A 22,530-nucleotide genomic window follows, 5' to 3' on the forward strand; every position below is an offset into this window, starting at 1 on the left:
ATGTTATGTATAACAGACCACAGCAATGTTAGGATGGACTTATTCCAGGTATCTATGAATTATGTATTGATCATGTGGTTTGAAAAGAAGTACACTCTATACATATTAGTTGTAAACTTCTGAACTGCACAGTTGTAAATGAAGGGAATGGCATTCAAATGAATTTGGAAAAAAATTCTTAACTGATGTACAACATACCAATAACCTTTGTTCAGCCTGCATTTACTTAATTTGCACTGCTGTAAGAGTGCAGCATCCTGAAAGCTCTCAACATATTACTTAAATCTTCTGGTTCTATAGTTTCTAACTTTCTTTGGTGGACATAAATTTGTATAGGTGTACAAAATAAGATCATAAAATATTCAAGTATTTGAATGGAAGGGAAAACAAAAAGCACTCTTTGATCATAAATCATTTTAATAAGTTAAGAGGCAATGGTCACAAAATTTGGGAACTACAAAAAACGAGCAAATAGAATTAAAGTACAGTAACTAGGAACATTATCTAAAAGTCCTACAATATTTATTGAATATAAAGATGATATGTAAATATATAAATACTTACAGGATGGATGGACCATGACTGCAAATTATTGAGTGCCAGACATTTTATTAATTATCTGTACTAGAGACAATGGCTAAGAAATCCAAACCCTCCTTCCTTTAGGGCTCTATTATGGTATTATAAAGAACTGTTGGTATATATTGGATAAAAAAATAATCATAAAATGATATTACAACATTTTTTATACATTTATAAGAGACCTTGGATTATATACAATAATGTGGTTAAAATGTTTATAATCCTAATCTTGACTGAAAAGCAGATGAACATTTATCCCATTTTCTGATCCAATTTGAAATATTTTATTCTTTAAAATTGGCTCATTATAATATGGACATAAATTTAATTTACATGTATGCTTATATTTATGAAAGAGAATGTTACTTTATTTAGAATATGGCTTCATTACTATTTGTCAATGGCCATTGAATTTGTTCTGAACTGCAAGCAAACATAATTCATCAAGTCAAACAACTCCATGTAGGTTATTTTATTATAACGTTGGCATTATGACATCCCTGTCTGAGTGGGGGCTACTGTGCTATATACGGCTCATTTTCTACTTTCTCCACTGTTGTGTGACTAGGGAGTTCTATGTGTGTGTGTGGGGGGGGGGGGGGGTGCGTGCATGGTAGGTGACAAAGTTCATGGAGCTTGATTTCCTCCTGTACTGCAAAATGAATGTTTCCAAGTACTGCACTGACAGTTTGCTGCAGCCATGTTCTCCACAGCCGGCCTTAGGCATAGGCCAACTAAGTGGCCGCCTAGGGTGCAGATCTAGCAGGGGCACTTTTCCAGTAAACTGGATGGTGTAAATAGACCAGGATGGGGGCACCAGGTGGTGTGGACGGCACTGTGCAGCCCTTTTGCCTAGGGCACCATTTGACCTAAGGCCATCTCTGATGTTCTCGATCAGCTGAAATTAAGAAGCTGGTTTCTGATCTTTTAGTTCAAGTATATTACAGGATAGTATTACAATGTTTCATTTTTACAGAGATCATTCATAAAAGGAAATAAATGATTTTATTTACACTCATACATTGGTGTACTCAATAAATATGACTAAATTACTAGCACATGCAGCCAACTATTTATCATTTGATATCATTGATCTAACACCCTCCTCACTGATGTTTTCTCTATAGTTTGGGCCAAGGATTTATTTGACTTATTTATTAATCAGGAAGACCCACTTTGTACAACTTCCTAATTTCAGGGTAGAATCCACTGCACTGTCTTATTAAGTGTTTTGCTTGGACATAGACAGCAAGCAACTGAAGACTGAGGGAATAAAACCAAGGACTAAAGAATGTATCTCATTAGAAGCTTATAGTCTTAATTGCCTATATTAAGCTGTTATACATATTTTGTATTTCAAGCAAATAAACAGTGGCCTATTATCTTTAGTGTGCTGCTATATTTTTAAAGAACTGAATATAACAAACCATGTTTCTAACCAAAGAGCTTGTAGTTCTTTGTGTATATGTTATCAACTGCTAAAAACAGTAAAAAAAAATTAAAAGGTGGAACTGCATTTAAATATGTCCAGTAAAGTACAGCCAAGGGAAGAAGACTATTATAAGTCAAAGAAGTACATAATGTGTCTGCAAACAACACCTTATATACTGTACCATACATATATACAGATATGACTGTAAGATGACTCTAACTTACTTGCTGGCATGTCATAGGGATGTGGGAAACCATGGAGTAAAAAATGTTTTGAACACTGAAAAGATGTTTAATCCCCACAAAGAAGACATCCCTGCTGGGAAACTTGTGAGGTAACAATGAGAACCACTGCTGCAGTGTGTTATCCCAAACGAGATAAAATTATACACGGAGAGAGAGAGAGTGAGAGAGAGAGAAATACAGTCTCTCTCTCTACACATATTTTATACACACACACATTTTATATATATATATATATATATATATATATATATATATATATATATTATATTAAATTAACTAATTTTGACAGTGTTACATAATAGTAATAACAAATTACCAAAAACTCACAAATGCTAACAGCATTCAAAGCTGAAGTGTTTTGCATAGTACAAAATCCAATTCATCCCAGTTATGGGGGGGGCTTGCACCCTACATTGCCGCAACACTTATATCAACTCTGAGGCTGCACCATCATGGGGAAAGGAATTTAACCTTCTGTGGAAAAGAAAAGGCCAGCAGCTGCAAACGAGCCATCACAGAAATGTGTGCCAATCACTAATGCTTTAAGAACAAGCCTGGCTCCCATATGTCTCTGTTGGTTTCCCTCTCTCTCTCTCTCTCTCTCTGTGTGTGTGTATATATACATATACATATACATTATATATCTGTGTGTGGGTATATATATATATATATATATATATATATATATATATATATATATATAGATATATATAGATATATATAGATATATATATATATATATATATATATATATATATTTATTTATTTATTTATTTATTTATAATTTATATATGGTCAAAAGGCTGATAACCACACAAACTGAGGGAAACTGAGACCAAAAACTGAAAAATCCAGTCCAGGAATAGGCAAAACCAGTCCACAGTAGTCTGAAGTCAAAAAGGTTTTAATTCACCAAAAATGGTTAACTCACAAAATTAGGATGGTTAACACACAGGAGCTCTTTCGACACAGACTTCATCAGAATCTATATATATTCATATACATATGTGTGTAATAATATGTAATGCATGTGTATGTTTGCATATATGTGTGGAGGGGCACTGTGAGTATCGCAGTCACCTCAGCACGAGGTTCCCTGGTTTGCTTCTCAGCTAGAGTGCTGCCTGTGTGGAGTCTGCATTGGAGTCAACATGCTATCCCTTTGTTTGCGTTGACTTTCACAGGCATCTCCAGTTTCCTTCCACATGTTAAAGTAATACATTAGGCTATTTGGTGACACTAAATTGTCCATAGGTATATGTGAAGTGTGAGTGATAAGGAATGCAGGTCTGGCAATCTATTTCTGTTTTCTCTGTACCTCGGAAATTCTGTGTATGGAGACATCAGTTTGTCGGTCAATACAGGAGTTGTATAAGACTTGACAACATTGTAAGGATATGTGTGTGTGTGTGTGTGTGTGTGTGTGTGTTTGAGCGTGTGCGCATGTGTGTGTGCATATTTATTCTTTCACGTATCGTCAACTTAATATAATTCAGGTTTGCAGGGAAACCACAGCCTTTTGTTTTCATCACTGGATGTAAAGTAGATAAATTAATTCTGAATGGCTTAACAAACAATCATAGGATGTACAGACTCTCTCTCATATAACATGCATACCTACAAGCAATTTGGAAGAGCAGAAGTTCACCATCAGTGTTTGGCCAAACTTGGGTAATACAAGAAAACCTACACAGACCCAGGGAAAATGTACAGATTGAAATAGATGGCACCCCAGTCAAACCTAGAATCAAACTTGAGTGCCAAAAGCTGTAAGGCAGAAACCCTAACAGCTGCGCCATTGTGCTTCCCACTATTATATACATATATCTTGTACGCAGTTACTTATTGTAATAAATTTGTTACTATATTATTTTACTGCAGTTCTACTACAAAGCATAAGCTACTGTTCACTTTTCTTTGAAATCAGGCTTTTAGCTATAATTTGGATTCCACTTTTAAACAGACTATTTAAATTATTATATCTGTTTAATCTTCGCCCTTGCCAACAACAAAAGTCTAACAGGTCTGAAATGTCGATGTCAGTATGTAATACAGCCAATATTATTATGCTGTATACCTCTGTAAAATGGTTATTTATGTTTTATACATTAAGCAATTTAACTCAATTTTTTTGTTTTAGAGAAATACTTTTTCCATCTAGAAAGTACATTTGTGTATGTTGCATGGGATGTATCCTGCCAAGGATCAGAGATATGGCCAGTGTACAAAGCTTTGGGCTTCTTCCTCATGTACTGTACATCTATCCCTAGCCAAACAGTATGCGCTGGTATAAGAGGGATGTATGGGTGTGCCAAAAATCAGAACATTCTTGCCCAAAGGGGAGGATGAAGCCTGAAGGATACCCCACACTGGTTTGGGAAGGTAGGAAGGAAAGAAAAATGGGATTAGGTAAGAAGGTGCTAAAACTAACAGTGATCTATTTGAACATCTAGTGCTATGGTACATTAACTTACACATCTGTCCTATGTTCTTCATTAGATCACTGTTGCACCAGCCATAACTATATGTGACAATTTCCATAGATTAGGAAGAATAGATGGAAGATGAAGGTCCAGAGTCTAGAAGTCCGTGTAGCATGGTTTTGCAATTCCTGCTTTACCTCTGGAGACAGAATTTAGTTTGTAGTAACTAGCAAAGGTATATACAGAAGACTGAGTAACTGCCTCTAGGATAGACCTGGAGTCCACCAGAAAGCCTTAGGAGCAACCACAGTTCTGACAGAGTATGATTTTGCTTTCTCAGGGAGACGTTTACCATAGTAACAGTAACAATAGTGAGATTGCCAGAGACAGACATCTAGAAAAGGAAACAAAGAGTTTGTTACATTAACTACAATCTTTGGTCCTTCCCAGATAAAATCTCAGCTGTCTATGGACATTCAAAAGAGGATTCTTTTTCCTCTGTGTTTGGGTTCAGGACAGAACATGGGCAGATTAAAGGAAAACTCAGAAACTGCATTTGACTTAAAGGAAGGGGCGTCTATATTACATAATCGAACTTTTAAACGTTCGAATGTCATATGGTTGACACAATATGATACAACTTTTAAAAGTTCAAAAATGTAATAAAAAATAATAAACAAAAGAAAAAACCTACCTGAAAGGTTTAAGCAGGGGGGCGCCCCACACCCCCGTTCTTTAAATATACCAACTCCGAGATCGCACTACAGTGCAGAAAAGGGAAATCTTCCCATTCTGCACTGTACGGAGATCTCCGTTGAAACGTTCAAACTTTTAAAAGTTCAATCATATGGTGTCGACCATATGACTTTCAAACTCTTAAGAGTCTGACAACATGATATAGATCCAAGGAAGGGTTGGTTCTAAGACGCACTCTGTCTTCCAGAGAAGGCTGTATAAACATTAGGGCCTGTAATTCAGATATCCATCCAGCTGAAGTCAGAGAAATAAGCAAAACAGACTTACATATGAAGAAAAAATGTAAAGAACTGGCTGCAGGCTCAAAAGGGGAGATAGTTATCTTGTCTAATACAGATGTAAGAGCCTAAAGAAGTTTCACTTATTTTCCAAGTGGTCTAATCTGTAAAAACACTTTCAGAAATTGTTTAGCTTGAAAAAATGGTGCAATCCAAAGCAGACAAGCAGAAATAGCAAAAATGTATACCTATGTAAAAGTGTATGCTAGGCCAGAGTTGAGCAATTCGCACAGGTAGTAAAGAACCACCTGCTTGGCATGGGTCTTTTTACTTTCATGGCACCAACTAGAAAATCTTTTTCAAGTGGCTATGATTTTCTAGTAGCAGGTTTTCTGGCCTGCTTTAATACCTGCTGCATATCTTCAGGATAAAAAGGTGTCTAAGTCTCTATTGCCCATACTGACAGGTAGAGATTTTTGAATGAGAGGTAGGTTGAGTGTTCCTTGTCTTGTGTGAGCATGTCCACTCTGCGAGGATATTTTTGGTAATTTCTCCCCAGCCAGATGCATGATAAGGAAGAGCCAGTATTGCCTAGACCAAAAGGGAGCTACCAGAGGCATCTTTGGCAACTCTGTCTTGATATTTAGAAAAGTTGTGGATATCAGAGGAAAGGTGGAATGGCACAGAGGAAAATTCCTGTCCATTGGAAAGAGAACGTATATGTTTTCCAGACCTTTTTCCAAGGTGCCTTAGAACAGAACTGATTTAGTTATCTGTTGAGATAGAAGGCAAACAGATCTACTTTGGGGCTTCTCCACTGATGGATAATCTTCTGGTATACCTCTAAGTGTATCATCCAGCCACTCATGAGGGTCTAGCCTGGTTTTGCTCAGACTGCATACTATCCTGCTCTGCTGTGACATAATGTATGTGGCCTGTAGAATGAGATTGTTCTGTATTACCTGCTCTCAGGCAATCATGGCTAGCCTGCAAAGGGAGTATGACTGCTCCCCCTTGTTTATTCAAATACTACATTACTGTGGTGTTGTCTGTTACCACTTATTGGGGTCCAGTGTTCCACAGCTGGTTCAGTGCTTTTATAGTTTTTATTAGATCCATCATCGGGAGCTTAAGTAGTGGGCTCAATTGGGAGGCTGGAAAGCAGCTCAGATTTGTAAAAATAGATATTTATCATATGTGTGGGGACTACATTAACCTTCACTGTGTACACTGTAATACATTTACTTCCACTGTTCACACATAACCACCCACCTTTGTAAGTTTACAAAAGCACTGTATACATGGTGAAGACAACAGTGAAATTAATTAACACATAACCTCACATGTATTTCCTGTTGTAATAATTCTGTCTATGATGTATAATTACTCGACTGTACTTTTCTCTGGCATCTATATTTACCTGACTGTATTTTCTGTAAACAGTGTTGTTGCACTCAGGTCTTGGCTGAAAAGGGTCTCAGGATCAGTTAACTTACTCAAATTAACTAATAATTAAAAACAAGTGGATGAATGAATAAATAAACATTAAACAAAGTAAGTAAGAAAACAAGTAAAGCAATCTTTTTAGGTGCATGTGCTTGTTCCAGATATGAGGTGTCCGAATGCCCTGAATCTTGATGCCATCACAGACTATCATCCATGTAAAATCTGAAGCATCTGTTCAGACTGACTGAACAGGAGAAAAAGTAGAAAATGAAATGTCTGGTTTTAGCAAGATCTTTGGGAATTTTTCAGCTGAAGCATTAAAAGAAACCTGGAAGAAATGTGAAAGTTAATGGAATGAGTCAAAACAATTCCTTCTTTCCCATCCCTAAATACTGGAAGAATTTGCCCTTCTACCTTTGGTCTATTTTTTCAGAACTTTAAATCTTTCAGAAAAAAGCATTCTAAACAGCAGTATAAGGAAAAAAAGGCACGAAGATTCAAAAAGGAAGAGAGACATATCCTACTGACCCACCTTTCATAAGAAAGCATAACAACTATGCCTGCCAACCTCTTCCCTTCCTCACCCTGGCTTTCCTGCCTAAATTGTAGGCAATCTCTTTCACTGCCTTGCTTTCAAGAAACAGATAACTCCAGATGCCTGTATTCCAGAGTACAGGGAAGATTCCTACAGGTTATATGCTGACAAAATCTGCTGCAGAAGGTAAGAGAGAGAACAACATGGGGAAATTAGCCCCTGAAATGCTAGGTGATTTCCCAGAAGACTGAAGAGATCACTTACCATGAGTCCAGCAGTATTATAATCAACCAAAAACCAAGCACCAAGAAGAATGTATTTCATGCATTATTCCCTATAACTAATCATTTTGACCTCCTGTAAAGTAAATTAATCTGAAGAGAAGGATATGGGGGTGGGCGGACTTCACCACACCTGATCTCTCTACACAAGGACAGGAACAACTACTTTATCTCAAAGATCTACATACCATCTAAAATAATGGATCTATGTCAGAAGATCGAATGACCTGATTACCAAAACCAAGACTGAATCTTAGAATGTTGACCCGGCTTTTCCTGTTGATAGATTGCTCCACATTGAGGAAAGTGCAACAACACTGCTTTTTGTAATACTGGCTTCTAAAGGAGAAGCTCATTTGACATTCTCAAATTTGATCTTCTCTGTTTCAGTAATCTGGTTATTTGATCTTCTGACATAGACCCAAAATAACATCTGCACATATATCACAAAAAGAAGGCACCATTGCTTTATCCTTGATAAAGCTAAATAGTTAGCTTTGGAATAATCTCCCATCTTGTAGCAAGCCTCGTCTTCAGACTCAGTAACTGTAACTCATTTCCCTTTCTGGAGAGCAGACTACATGATAAAGCCATACCCTACAAGCTTTAGATCACTCCCAGCATGTACACCCCCTTCAAGCACCTCAATCAAAACTATACTCCAGTGAATACACCTTCTCCATTATTGGCCCTAAAATCTGGTTCACTATCCCTCTACATGTAAAATTTATCACACCCTTTCTTAAATTTCACTCAGAACTAAGGTTATTATTCAAACAAGTAAAATGTAAATGCTTAACAGTGCAGTCACATAAGTACACCAAAAAATCCTCGTTCTCGGTCTAAGTTCTATGTGTATTATACTGCAGTGGTAACTGTTTAAAAGTTATACATTCGGTCTGACAAAGTTACAGCTACAGTAGGACTGTCTGTGCAATTGTAATTATTTTAGAATAAAATGCTGTCTACCACTGATAATATTATACTGTGACTGCTATGTGAAATTATTGGTACAACTGCAAATTATATGTATCCATGAGTTAAAGCTGAAAATGGTGCAGTAGGGTCAGTTCTTTACCCAGGTCATCAAATAGAAAGAAGGAGAGAAAAAGAAAGAAAGAAAAACAAACAAAGAAAACAAAATACAGTGAAGCAGAAAGCTGGGTTGTAAAAACTGTGACCATAGTAACAGGTATACAGCAATATCAGTGTGCTGCTGGGTTTGCCATACCTTTAGTTAACCATTTGAAAGGTTGGGAAACTAAATTGGTGAGTTCTGTAATGTGGAGACAGCGTGACTGAAAATCCAGGTTTACAAGTACTAAGTCTGAGATTGCTAATTCTCAGATTATTCCATTCTCTGAGGTATATTGATCTTGCAGTTGGTATATGTAAGTTTGGGAGGTGGGGGAAGGCTTGCCCCATATCATGGGTGCAGGGGTTTGCCCCTCTGCAAAAAAGAAGTTTAAAGGAAAACATAAATGTTCAATATTCACTCTTCTTCATTTTTAGTCTTGTTTTTTTGACATGTTGGGACTCAGCATTTTGAGTCTCAACATTTCAAGAGAGAGCCTTATGAGTGAGGTGCATGCTGAATAAAGGAAAATGAAGATCTGCACTGGGAAGGGACCATCTTCATTTAAGAGTGTTGTATCTAGCATGTGTCTTTAACTGGTTAAGTGACAGAATACTAATCATCGCAAGCAGTGCATGCTGATCCACAGACTGAGAGGAAATGTGATTGAATACATATTGCACACCTGCATGCATTATCCTAGCTCCTTCTGCTCACAGTACTGCATGCCACTTTAACTTAAGGCTCATTCATTATGCATGAAAAACTGTGACATAAGTCAATTATATAAATGTTGTGTGCTTGCAAAAGTATCTTTTGTTTTTTTTGCTGCTATAAAGACTTACATGAAGCACAGTACAATGAAACAATCTCTAATTCAGATGCTACCCTAGGTGGTACTTTTGCATTCCAATAGTGTATTTCTTCTTCACTGTCCTCACAAAACAGTCAACACAGCCATGCCTTCCACACTTTGCATGCGTATAATACAGTGTCATAAAATTCATTCTGGTTTAGTCAAAAATGTCTCCACTTTGCCTGTTTGACATAATTAAGTAACATGCAATGACAGGTAGCAAGTCACAGTCCAGTAGTTGCATATTACTGGAATACAAAGTTTATGCTGCACTCCTGTGATTTGAAGGGCTACTTAGAAGACTGTTAGCTTCACTTACAGCCTCCTTTGATCTTTTAGAGACATTAGTATTTTATACATCAATCCAACTGTCATAACGGTGGCTAAAGACATGTGAAGCCCCAGGTCAAAATAAGCACACAACCCCTTGGAGTGCTTATTGCCCCATTCCATTTGACCATTACTAGTATACCCATGTCATCACTCTCAAGTAAATGTTATAAACATTTAATTCAGCTATATTACTATTTTGCACGAGCACGGAAAGAGGTGGGGATACAGAAAGCAGCAGGGGCTATGACATGAAGGCCACAAGGAAGTTTTCCTTTTACTTTAAAGATCAGCTACATCTACCATTCTTGTCTGTCTTTAGTGCAGAACAGATAAGTTAAATTGGAACAATATAAACTGCACACTTGCAAAAGTAACACCTCCCTCTGTATAGGGTACCCATGAAATGTTTAATACACTGACGGCAGATTTGCTTGATCACCTACATATAATATTTAATTATCAGTAATGTCACACATGGTTGTTGTGACTTTCGGCTTTTCCCGGTTAGGGGTCGCCACAGCGGAACTCCGGTCCGCTAATGATTGGCAGTTGATTTTTACGTACAGAGTTGCCAGCCCTGATGCACAACCTTCAATGAAGGTACGCCCATTCACGCATTTCTCTACGCAGAAGACGCTCTGAGAGTCGAACCGGACAGCGTCTTACTGTGAGGCGACAACGCTACCGCAGCACCACCACCGGTACTCCTCAATCACAATCCATTGGAAACTTCCATTTCTCTCAGGCAGTAGAATGGATTCCCTAGGACAACTTATGAATGGCAGGTCCAAGTTAGTTTAGTACATGCGTAACACCTTCATACTTGTGTTCTTGTGGATATTTAAACCTGCTCATGAAGCAGCTGTTCCTTCTCCCAGTGTCTGGTACTCTACTTTTATTAACCTTATCATCATAGCAAACAATAGTGGTGGCAGCAATAACATTGTTCTAACACTGATAATATCAGAACCAGCTCATCAGTTAATGCAGAGGTTTAGCATTAGGAGCTGTCAACAAGCTGCATCCTGTGGTCCCAAGTTTTATTCCAAAACTTCTACTTGTTTATTATGTGCCTACCACAATCTGCCCCCAGGCTAAGTTAGAAAAGTTCAGTGTGGATCAGTGTTCTTTCCTTGTTAACAAACAAACAAATAAAGGGTCTATATCACGTTATTGAACTCTTAAAAGTTTGAACGTCATATGATCGAATTTTTAAAAGTTCGAACGTTTCAACAGAGATCTCAGTACAGTGCGGGATGGGAAGATTTCCCATTTCTGCACTGTAGTGCGATGTCGGAGCTGGTATATTTAAAAAGTGTGGGGGTGCAGGGGGGCTTGCCCCCTGCTTAAACCATTCAGGAAGGTTTTTTCTTTGGTTTATTTTTTTTTATTACATTTTTGAACTTTTAAAAGTTCGATCACATGGTGATATGACGTTCAAACTTTTAAAAGTTCGATTATGTAATATAGGTGCACAAATAAATAAATACATCACCATAAGCATCAGTATAGTGCTACAGTGCATCAGTTTCTATTTTGCAGTAGCACTCATAGTTTTAGCAATAGTAACCTTTATGTTAGGACTGTATTATTTGTAGTCAAAGAATTAAGTCTAAAATTTTGCTTATGTTATATGCTATCATGGTGTCCATATCCAAAGTTTGAATGTAGATTACTACTTTAACGATCAGTATGCCAGTCTGTAATACAACTAAAGCAATGCCAATGGAACGACATTACAAAGCTCTGCAATCCAGCATATGGTTGTCATGAAATATCAAAAGGCTTAGAGCTCCTGTTAAATTTATTTATACAGTTTGTTGACTGGGGTAGATCACTGATCCCAGTGGAACAATTTCAGTCTAAACCCAGAATGTGAACAGATATCAAGTGGAAAAAATATATATACATATATAAACAATAAAAGTGCAAACTAAGTAGCAAGGAATGGTTAGTATACAACAGAAAAAATGATGTAAGAAAGTAGTCAACAGTTAGACAGGTTAGGAGTTAGAGAAGAGATGCTATATGAAAATGATAGTACTTGTTGGAGATTAGGCAGACTAGGTTATGTGAGCTAAAGAAGAGCATTTACAAGCAGCTTGTGCTGTGAAATGTTCTTTAGGTTGTGGCCAAAAGAAGGAGTAGAAAGGTTTTTAAAATATGATCCCTCCAGAGCTTGGGTTCAAGGGTAGAAAGGGAGTGGATAGAGCACTGAAGTCTGGTTTTAAGTGCTTGCAAGACAGGACCTGAGTATCAATTAGATCTATAGTTATAAGACAGAGACTGTCTAAGTAAGCTAGAGGAAAGAAAAGGGCAGGAGATTTCTTTCAGGAGCTGGAAAAGTTGGATACAAGGAGTAGACTGGCTCATTGCTGAACAAGCAGCCAGTTGGCTTTGGCTAGCTTAAGGCAGTAGTGTTCATACATTGAGAAAGGGGTAATGAAGCAGTAGCAGATGCTACAAGAGGTAGGTAGTACTCACGTTGGGCTACAAGAATCCCTTTGCCAATAGCATTTCTTGTTGGCCAATAAGAGTAAGGAGTTTATCTTTTTCTGAGTGTTTTCAAGATGATGGTGGAATTATGTGTGGGATCAAGCCAGACTCCTGGGTATCTGAAAGGGATAATCTGCTCAATGGTAATGTTAAGGTGGTCAAGAATAAGAACTGAGGTGGGGTTACTTTGCCTTTTAGTGGAAGTTCTGAAAAGCATAATTTTAGTTTTTGAGTAGTTCAGTAATAGCTTTTTGTTATTGAGCCAGTTAATGAAGGAGAGGGAATCTTTTTGCAGATCATGTTGAACTGAGTGGGTTGTGTGTTTGGAGTGGAATATAACCAAGTCATCAGCGTATAGTAAGATTGGAAGTTGGGGAAGGTAGAGTGTAAGCTTATTTATAAAAATGGAGAAAAGAAGAGGGGCCAGTATGGAGCTTTGAAGGACTCCTTTAAGTAAGGAGTGGTGGTTGATGTGCTTTTTTAACATTTACTGAAAAATGTCAGTTGGAAATGTGATGCTGGAACCAGAGAATAGTGTTAGGGTTAATCCCAGTGTCAGGGAGGTTGTTAAATAGGACTGTGTGCTCAACCAGGTAAAAGGCTCTGGTAAGGTCTATAAAAAAAGAGCTCTAGTAAGGAGGCCTTTGCCCATAGCTAAAAGGGTGTGATCAGTGAATGTCCAAAGTGTGGTGGAAGTGCTGCAGCCAAGCAGAAACCGTGTTGCATGGAAGAGAAAGATAGAGAAGGTAGTTTTAACTTAAGTAGTTTGAGAGCATGAGCAGACAGTCCGTGATCTATGTTCTTCAATGTTGAGGATACTGTGCACCACAGTAGATGCCCAAAGTGGTTGGTCTATACAACTCTTCCCCCTCTAGGGTACCATATAGAGTCTGTGCTGCTGCCTACAGCTCCATTCATTATTGAATCTGAAATGGAAACACTCAGCATGTTTTTTGGTGGGGAGAACCCCACAGACCAGTTTTTCCTACATTTTCCCAAGGGTAGGAAGGACGGAGATTAGGTGGTAAACAACAGGTAGCTTGGGGTAGGATATTTTGGGGAGAGGTATGATTTTTGCTGTTTTCCATACATTGGAGATACAGCTTTGAGTTAAGCAAATGTTGTAGACATGTAGCAGAGCTGTAACAGTATACTCCCTACATTAGAATATGAACCAGAGGGAGGGGATGTCTGTCCCTGCAGGTGAGTCAAGTTTAATTTTTTTTAAGAATAGGTATAATATATTTCATTACAATTTTTTTTAAAGTAGAAGAAGGGAGTATGGGGGGGATCTGAGTGAGAGGTTGAGTAAGAGAGGGAAGCATGTGAACTGATGGAGGGGAGGGTGGAGAAGTGAGTACTAAAGTCTGAGGATGACAGATAGAGAAGAGGAGGAAGACTGAGCACTGGGAGGACTTTTATGACCTGTTGACTTCTACCCAGAATTGTTTAGGGGAGCGAAAAAGAATAGACTGATGTGTTTTCATACAATGGCTTTTGAGACATATAATTGCTCGTTTGGATAGGTTTCTGAAAAGGAGGATACAGTGTTGTCTGGTAGAAAGAGTTGGGTCAGACTTCCAGGAATGCCATGGTTTGTGTCCTAGAGATAGGAAGGTTTAAGTTCGTATCTGTGCCAGGTATTTTAATTGAGCTTGTACAATTTTGTGACTACAGGAAAGAATGAGTCTTGTAGATTACTGAGAAGCTACTTACTGTGAAGGGCTGGGCAGTATTTTACAGTCTGAGAACAAGGAGAGTATAGGGGCCCAGTTCAAAGAGACTATAAACACGTTTTTAGTTTGCTAATGTTTACCTGAGATTTACAGAGGAATGCAATAAGTTTTGGAGGGAAGTTTTTGTAATTAGTGTTGATGATGAAACTTATAGTACAATGATCACTTAGGCTCGGAAGGTGGATAGAGATGTGAAAAATAAGTGAGTGGCTGTCTGTGATTATTAGATCAAGCAGTGAGAGAGGTGATGAGGAACTATTATGTCTTGTGGAGTCACAGAGAAGTCATGTGAGATTAAATACAATAAGCAGTTTGAGTATTCAGTTTTGTGAGGAGCCAAGGAGATTGAGGTTAAAGACACCAAGAAGAATAAGATTTGTTGATGCTACAAACAGAGGAGGTTAACTTCCTGAATAGGTTATTAAGTTTTTGTAATCAAACAGAAGGAGAGAGATAGGCAACAGTTAGAAGAAGCGAGGAGCAAAATGGAGAGTGGATTTGTGTTAATAACCAATTTGTTAGAGAATATGAGGAGAGATTTATTTTCTTAAGGAGCTGTATGTTAATGACTGAATTGAAAAGAAGGAGAGTACCTCCTCCTTGCTTTAATCCTGGCCTGACACTAATAAAATAATCATAGCATTGGATGAAGTGGTCCATGGAGGGATCTTGTGGCTTAATACAGGATTTTGTAACAGCAATGATTTGGGGATTGTGAACAGAGATAAAAGCATTTAGTCAATCTATTTTAAATGCTGTGTGCATTAATAAGGAGCAAGACAAGGTTTTTGCGCCTTGCAATGTTACTACAGTACAGTAAGAGGAGGAGTACTGGTGTGAACTCTGTGTGGAATTTGTAAAAATTTAGAGGGTGTTTAATGGTACATGCATGCTAGTTGTATAGACAGGATTATGTCTGTGAAGAAAGGAATGAGGAGTCTATAGGACAGCACTAGAGGGGAGGAATGTAGAGGGGTTTGTAGTGGTGTTGGAAGGCAGAGTGAAGAGGAATTTGTGGAGAGAATAGTTACTTTAGAGTGTATGGTGTTGAAATGCATTTGTTTAAGTTGAAAAGGTTTGACAGGAGTAACTTCATGGATGAGATGAACAGTGTGGTAGATAGAAGCAAAACATGAGGAAAAACATTTTATTTGACATTTTTTCAACAATAAATATAATGGCATTTGGAAATTCAGTATGTGTTCCTGTTATGGAAGAAAGTGGAATATGTGTCTCTAAGTCAGTGTAGGGGGCAGGAAAAGGCTTAATAAATGAATGCGTCCACAGGGTGGGTAAATGGTGATAGTGGTTCAATGCTGTGGGCTCTTGGACTGATGGTTTTGATGCCTGGTGGCAAAAGGAAAGTCTAGTTATTTGGTGGGCCATAGGCCACGGTGATGGCTGATGGTCTGGATAGGGCATGGGTAAAGAAGCTTTCATGCCTGTCTGCCTGCTTGGATGATAGCTCCCTCTGTTAACTCTCTCCCATGTCAGTAGTCACATTATCACAGACAGAGAATGAATGGGTTCAAGACTAGCTTGATGAAGGCTGACAATTGAAAGGAGCAGAAGTAAAAAGTATACTGAAAAAAAATTCCCAAGGGGCTGCAAAAATGAAAGTCTACTAAACTCCCTTCAAAGGGGCAAGCATGGACCATATCCATCCAGTTCCATGAAATACATCAAATATAACAATGAAGTAGACTACTCAACTTTACAAAAGGGATTACTTACCAAAACTGTTAACCTATTATTTCAACAATATGACAGCAGAAAAAACAACACCATGTATTAAGTATAAATTAGGTCAGTTTTGTCATGAACTCCAACAACTATGGCAGCTGATAAAAGATTATGATTTGGGTCTGTATTAGTCTTTCATATTTTCATCTGGCAAATGTAGAAAGCAATTGGTACACCTAGGTATCCTCCCACAGGTATCAAATAAGGATCTAGAGTTTTTAAATTAACCCTTGCTTCCATTTGGGTAGTTTTTATTTAACTCCCATCCTGAAAAGCCCCTGGACCAGATAGATAACTGAAGACTTGTATATGGCTTATAAAAATGTCTCAGCTTCCAGATTTCATATCAACAGTGAACACTACAAAGTACGTCCTTATTCAGATGGAATAGTCATAGCTGTTTTGTTTAACAAATAAGGGAAATATCTCACAGATACTCTGAATTATAAGTCAGTCTCTTACAGCCATACCTGGAAGGGCTCATTCTCAGGTATATATCACGTTGTCGAGCTCTTAAAAGTTTGAATGTCATATGGTCGACACCATATGATCGAACTTTTAAAACTTTGAACATTTCAACAGAGATCTCCGCACAGTGTGGAATGGGAAGATTTCCCTTTTCTGCACTGTAGTGCGATCTCGGAGTTGGTATATTTAAAGAGCAGGGGAGGTGGGGCACAGCCCCCCATGTGGGTGGTGCAGGGGGGCTTGCCCCCCTGCTTAAGCCATTCAGGTAGGTTTTTTCTTTGGTTTATTTTTTTTATTACATTTTCGAACTTTTAAAAGTTCGATTATATGGTGTCGACCATATGACGTTTGAACTTTTAAAAGTTCGATTATATGGTGTCGAGCATATGACGTTTGAACTTTTAAAAGTTCGATTATGTAATATAGACACCTCATTCTTCATTTCTTTCCTAATACAAAGCAAGGGTTTAGGAGTAGAAAAGGGTAACAAACATAAGTCTCTGGATGAATATTGCCCAGTAACGTATGGACATTGCAACTCTAGTCATAACATTAATAACAGTTCTAGAAAGAATCCCTAAAATAACTTCTCTTCTGCACTGTGCAGGAATCACACAGCATAAAAGATAATTTGGTACATAAAATGCCAGCTTCTCTATTCCTCCCCTTTGACACTTAACTGTTAACAGAAATTTGTCAACTTTGTTTGTGTTACAGAAGTACACTATTTGCTGTTCTCTTCTGCCTAGCTGTAGAAACTTAGCAACTTCCTACAGCAAACAAGTCACCAGGTCCCACTCATGTCATCACGGTTTACAACTTGCTATGTGCTCTGTAATTTTCTGAATCAAAAAACATATAGAACAGTTGACGGACCATAAGCACAACTGTGTGATATGCTGAGGTTTAACACTCTGCATAAATAAATTGTGATATTCTCCTTAAATACTGCTTGTGGGAATATTTACCATTAAACTTCTCCAACCAATGTGGATATCTAAGAATCATACTGATAACAGATGAGGCTAGACCTTTCAGTCTTAACTTTAAAGCTATAGTAGATGAAAACAGAAAACACATATCTGGCTGGAAGTCATTGCACCTTCATTTTCTGGCCAAGATAAATGCAAATTAAACATTTCATTTTTCTAAAATTTATATTCCCTTCCAGGCAACATCTATATTTTGGCATATCCCCTATGAGCCAGAAATGAAAAAAAAAAATAATAATGAAGCCCATATAGGATTCCTATTACATCTTTCCCTGATGATCAAAGTCAAGGCTCAAACTTATTCTGCTTTGGCATTTCCCAGAGATACTGACTATTCACAAATGTAACACAGAACTGGGGAGTGTCACATCCAGACTTGGGACCCAAGTGGACTAGAAGAGAAAAAAAACTTCCAAATTCATGAGAAAGTCACAGGAAAAAGGGGGAGCTTCTAGTGGAGATACAGGATTTAAATGTAGCACATCTAAAGGCCGCAATCATTTACTTGGTCCCTTGGATTGCAAATGCTTTCCCCTGCATGGTTAGATTTGTATTCTGCAAAGCATAAAACCTTTCTTAGATATCAAGACTGTATGAGAACAGAAAGATCTAGGAGTCCAAGACTCTGGCAACATTTGAAGTTCAGATCAATCTTCTTAACAGACATCAACCCCACAGTGGGTAACAGCAAGAACTACCAATATAGCTGTGTAACTCACTTCATTAACATTGACCAATCCAGCCTCTCATATCATTGGTATATAACTGAATTAAAAGAGCTACCTCTGGCCTTCGTACATACATGGAGAGACTGGAAACAAGAGATGGGCAGGGATATACCAAATCATTTATGAGAGTACGTAACAGAGACCACACTTGCTGCAGCCCATGCTAACTTTTATAGGATTTTAAACTTTTGCATTAATGGCAGAAATCGCTTGTCAGAGGCATGACACTCTCAGAGCAATGATAGATATAATAACAGTCCAGAGGCTGACTACATACATTTGATATACAAATACTCACCTGTTACAGATGTCAATGTAAGGTCTATGGAAACAGCTTCATGGACAGCCAATCCTCTCATTAAATAATAACAGAAGCTAAGTCACTGGTGTACATCCAACTCGCCCGAATTTAGAGAAGACAGACCATCAGTAGTTATGACAGCTGTTTCTCCTTTTTGCTGCCATAATCTTCGGATTTTAAATGAATTACAGCAAAGATGACATCAAATGTTAATCTGCACATGCACACAAATTAGCAAAAAAAGGAGTTTTCAGTGGAAAGGTATACAAAATTATGCTCATGGGAATATCCTTCTATTCTATTGGGGTAATCCACTGTAAGCAGAACACAGAACACCACCATCCCATTCCCGCATGGGATTCATGCCACAATAATCCTAAATGAGAAAACCTTCTACTATAGTTATCCAACATTAGTTTTCACATAGCAATTATTTAAATTAAACACTGCTACAACTGGCTATTCCAATTTGTTTAAGACAACTTTGCATTTTGTCATTGAATTCAAAAGAAAAAAATATTTTCTTCTATGTTTATGCTCATATCTCAAAGTTTCAAAGACAGCAGCTATTTGTAGATACAGAATGGCAATGTGCATATATTTACAGTTTCTCTTCCTTTAAATTTATTTTTGAATATCTAAACTATTACAAGTTCTGCATTTTATGTGGTAGTGTTAGACAGCAAAAAAGAAGAAAATTAAGCTGAACTAGGTGTAGCCTTTATTATTATCAATATTTTAAATTTCTAATTTATGCCCAGGAAAGGAATATCCAGATTTTCCCACTAACAGGTACAAATTGGATATCAGGTTTTAAAATTTTAGCTGAAATATGTTGATAACATTTTTTGAAGAAAATGTAATGTACTTTAAATTGCTATCCTGTTACTGAGAACTGTTGTAAAACTTACAAAAATGTATATCCGACTCATACCTCTCAACCTCTTAGCACATGAAATCTGGACAAAGCCAAAAATAATGGGGAAGCAAAGGCCAAAAAATAGGGACAGAATTTAAATATTTCTCTTATAAACTCAGAAAGTTGATAGAATAATAGGTTTTTACATTAGTTTGCATTTTATGACAGATATGAAGTGTGAAACTCAAATGTCAGTCATTATTTACTAACTGAAACTGTTTGGCAAAAAACTACAAATGTTATAAGGAAGAGACTAAAAATATGAAGCAAAAATGTGGGCATTCTGCAAAAGTCTGGACAGCTGAGAGGTATGATCTCACTTACAAAAAACAAATGAGATTAAGAGACCATAAATTACAGCATCAGTATCAAGGTACTGTCAAATCTCTGAAGCGTTCATCCATGGCAAAATGTTTTAACACTGGGTAGGATGTGTAGTGCTTGCAAAGCATTTTCTGACCAGTAACACTAATTCCATTAGTTTTTCCTAGAAAATAAATGCTAGTGTCTGTGTCCATATGTATACTTCTTATGGCAGCATTTAATGCTGGGACTCTACTCACAAATAATTACAAATGAAATAGCAGATAGTGAGGACCTCTATATTTCAGGTATTTGCAATGCAAATTTTGTTAGACCACACATTAATTAAGTAGTGTGTTGACAGTTAATTCTAAAAACTGTTACATAAAAGTTAAAATTTAAATGCTTGATTCTTAACGTTTTAAAACACATTCATGAGATGAATTACTGACCATGTGTGGAAAGTCCCCCTTTGTATACACACGCACATACTATCAACTCTAGCAGCATATGCAGTTAATAATGTGTAGCTACTTCAAGATAAGATAAATAGGTACACCGGATGACAAACCAGAAATTAGATAGATAGATTTATAGATAGATAAACTGACAGACTGCTAAACACACAGACAGACCTAATATAACACAATATATTCATTGTTTAATACTATAAGATACATGCTTGTAAACAAATATGTTTTCATGTAAATGATAGTGAGTTACTTTCAGTTAGAAGTGTAGTCTTTTGTGACTGAAACAACTACCCTAAACTAAAAAATGTGCTGTGTCAGACTTGCATTGCAGATGCAGTATACGAGATAACCTGCAGCAATTTAAATATACAACATGGTTTAGCTATTTGAGAATATACTTTAATATAAAGGCTACCACTTAAACTGACTTCCCTGATTCAGTTGCCTGGGTCTCTGTTATACTGCTAAGGAGGTAAAAATATGTTCGTTGTTTAAGCACCTGCATGAATTCACATCACTGTATATTTTCTAGTTAATCAGTGCAGCATTTATATATACATTTGGTACATTTCTGCATATAATACATGATGCAAACAAAGTGCGACATATTTAAGCAAAAAAACAGCAAGACTTACCAATAAATAATATAGGAAATGTTATGAAGAGCAGAAAGACATGCGGAACCACATTGAGAGCATCCACAAAGCAGCCGTTATTAAGAACTCCTTGATCAACGTTGTATGCAGATGAGTTATTTTCACTACCACAGAAAGCCAAGGACATAGTCGAGCTGGGACTCTGTTCAGATTGGACAGGTTAAAAATAAAATTTTAGATAATTTCTGTCTAAAGAAGCAAACAATGCTGATTCAATAGTCCTTGTCCTGTAATGTTGGCTCAGCAATGCAGGGCAGGCAGAAGTGCTGGATGCCTGATTCCTTTCCCTGCATCGCTGCATTTGCACTTTGTTAAAGTGTTAGAAGGAAGACAGTACTTCAGTCAAAATAGTAACATTGTTTTAAAGCCAAAAACCATCAAGAACTACAGAGACTTCTGTGCTCTGTGTTTCACTGCATATAGCCACATAACATCATTTACTGCATATCGAAAGATAACAACTAAGATAAATTACCAGCGATAGTTAAAATTGCAGTGGTATTATGTGAGTTCAGGACAGCTAATGTGATTTGCAAACATATATCTGGAATGAGAAATTATACACAGTGTATCACATAAGTCACCAGTCTTTTTACAGTTAAAGATGTACAAAACAAACCTCTCAGAGGAACCAAGCAACTTGCAAATTGAGTTTCTTATACATAAATTTTAATAAAAGGATAAAAAGGGCTCTGAAATGTTACTATCAAAAATATTTTGAATTATATTTTGTAAATGTATCAGTACTTCTCAGAGCAACTTTAAGTTTGATTTATTACATCAGCAGTAGGAAAAATATAAATGTATTTTGCCTCTCAGGCCAAAAAGCACACACATCAGTGACCTCATAATATGAAGTAGTAAGTGATAATCTAAGAGAAATACACTATTAATAGTATCAAAAGACTGGCACTCATGTCAGGAATGCATTCTGGTTAACATGTGTGCCAACTATATATGGCCAGTGGAAAAGAAGAGTTCAAAAAGCTGAGCATAATAATAGGAACAATGCGTCTTTTATATTGGGGGGGGGGTGGATCTTGTCATTCAATGGCTAAAAAGTTATTCTCTTTCAATGCTGCTCTGCTCTGAATAATGCACATAATTATGATCCACTCTGTCTTTCTCTATGAAAAAGTAACTTTCAAAATTATTTTACTCAAACCTTTTTAGAAGCTAGAGAAAAGCAATTTAACTCCAGCTTGATTGCTAAAAAAAGAACGGCAGTTAAATATGAAGTCCTACCAGCAGAAGAAAAGGCAGTACACTTGGCCAGCTGGTGTTGGGGCATTGCTTCTAGCTATAAAGATTTTAACCATGGCTTAGCTAGAGTCCTTGACATAGGAATTCCATCAGAGAGTGAGTGTGGTTAAGTTGAAGTATGTCATCATTGCCCCACCCCCATTCCTATAGAGTGGGTGAGGTTTCTAAGGGCTGCACTGTCTTTTGGTGATTGTCATGGTGTGCAGGCACACACCATGTGGGCATACATAGCCCTGAATGGAGCCTAGGTAACCTCATACTTGAGCACAA

At 37.3% G+C, this 22,530-nt stretch overlaps 1 protein-coding gene across 5 annotated transcripts in view; it reads right to left on the reverse strand.

The window, feature by feature from the left end:
• Positions 1–22,530, reverse strand: part of ABCC8 (ATP binding cassette subfamily C member 8) — a 2,552,355-nt gene that overhangs the window by 2,483,108 nt on the left and 46,717 nt on the right. For all 5 annotated transcript variants that reach the window (XM_044082872.1, XM_044082868.1, XM_044082869.1 and 2 more), the window contains exon 3: positions 20,977–21,139. In XM_044082872.1, coding sequence (XP_043938807.1) covers positions 20,977–21,139 — 163 coding nt within the window. The remainder of the gene's footprint in view (positions 1–20,976; positions 21,140–22,530) is intronic.

This window comes from Protopterus annectens, chromosome 9.part0 (genome assembly GCF_019279795.1).
Source record: "Protopterus annectens isolate FY-2018-M chromosome 9.part0, PAN1.0, whole genome shotgun sequence".
Classification (NCBI taxonomy): Eukaryota; Metazoa; Chordata; order Ceratodontiformes; family Protopteridae; genus Protopterus; species Protopterus annectens.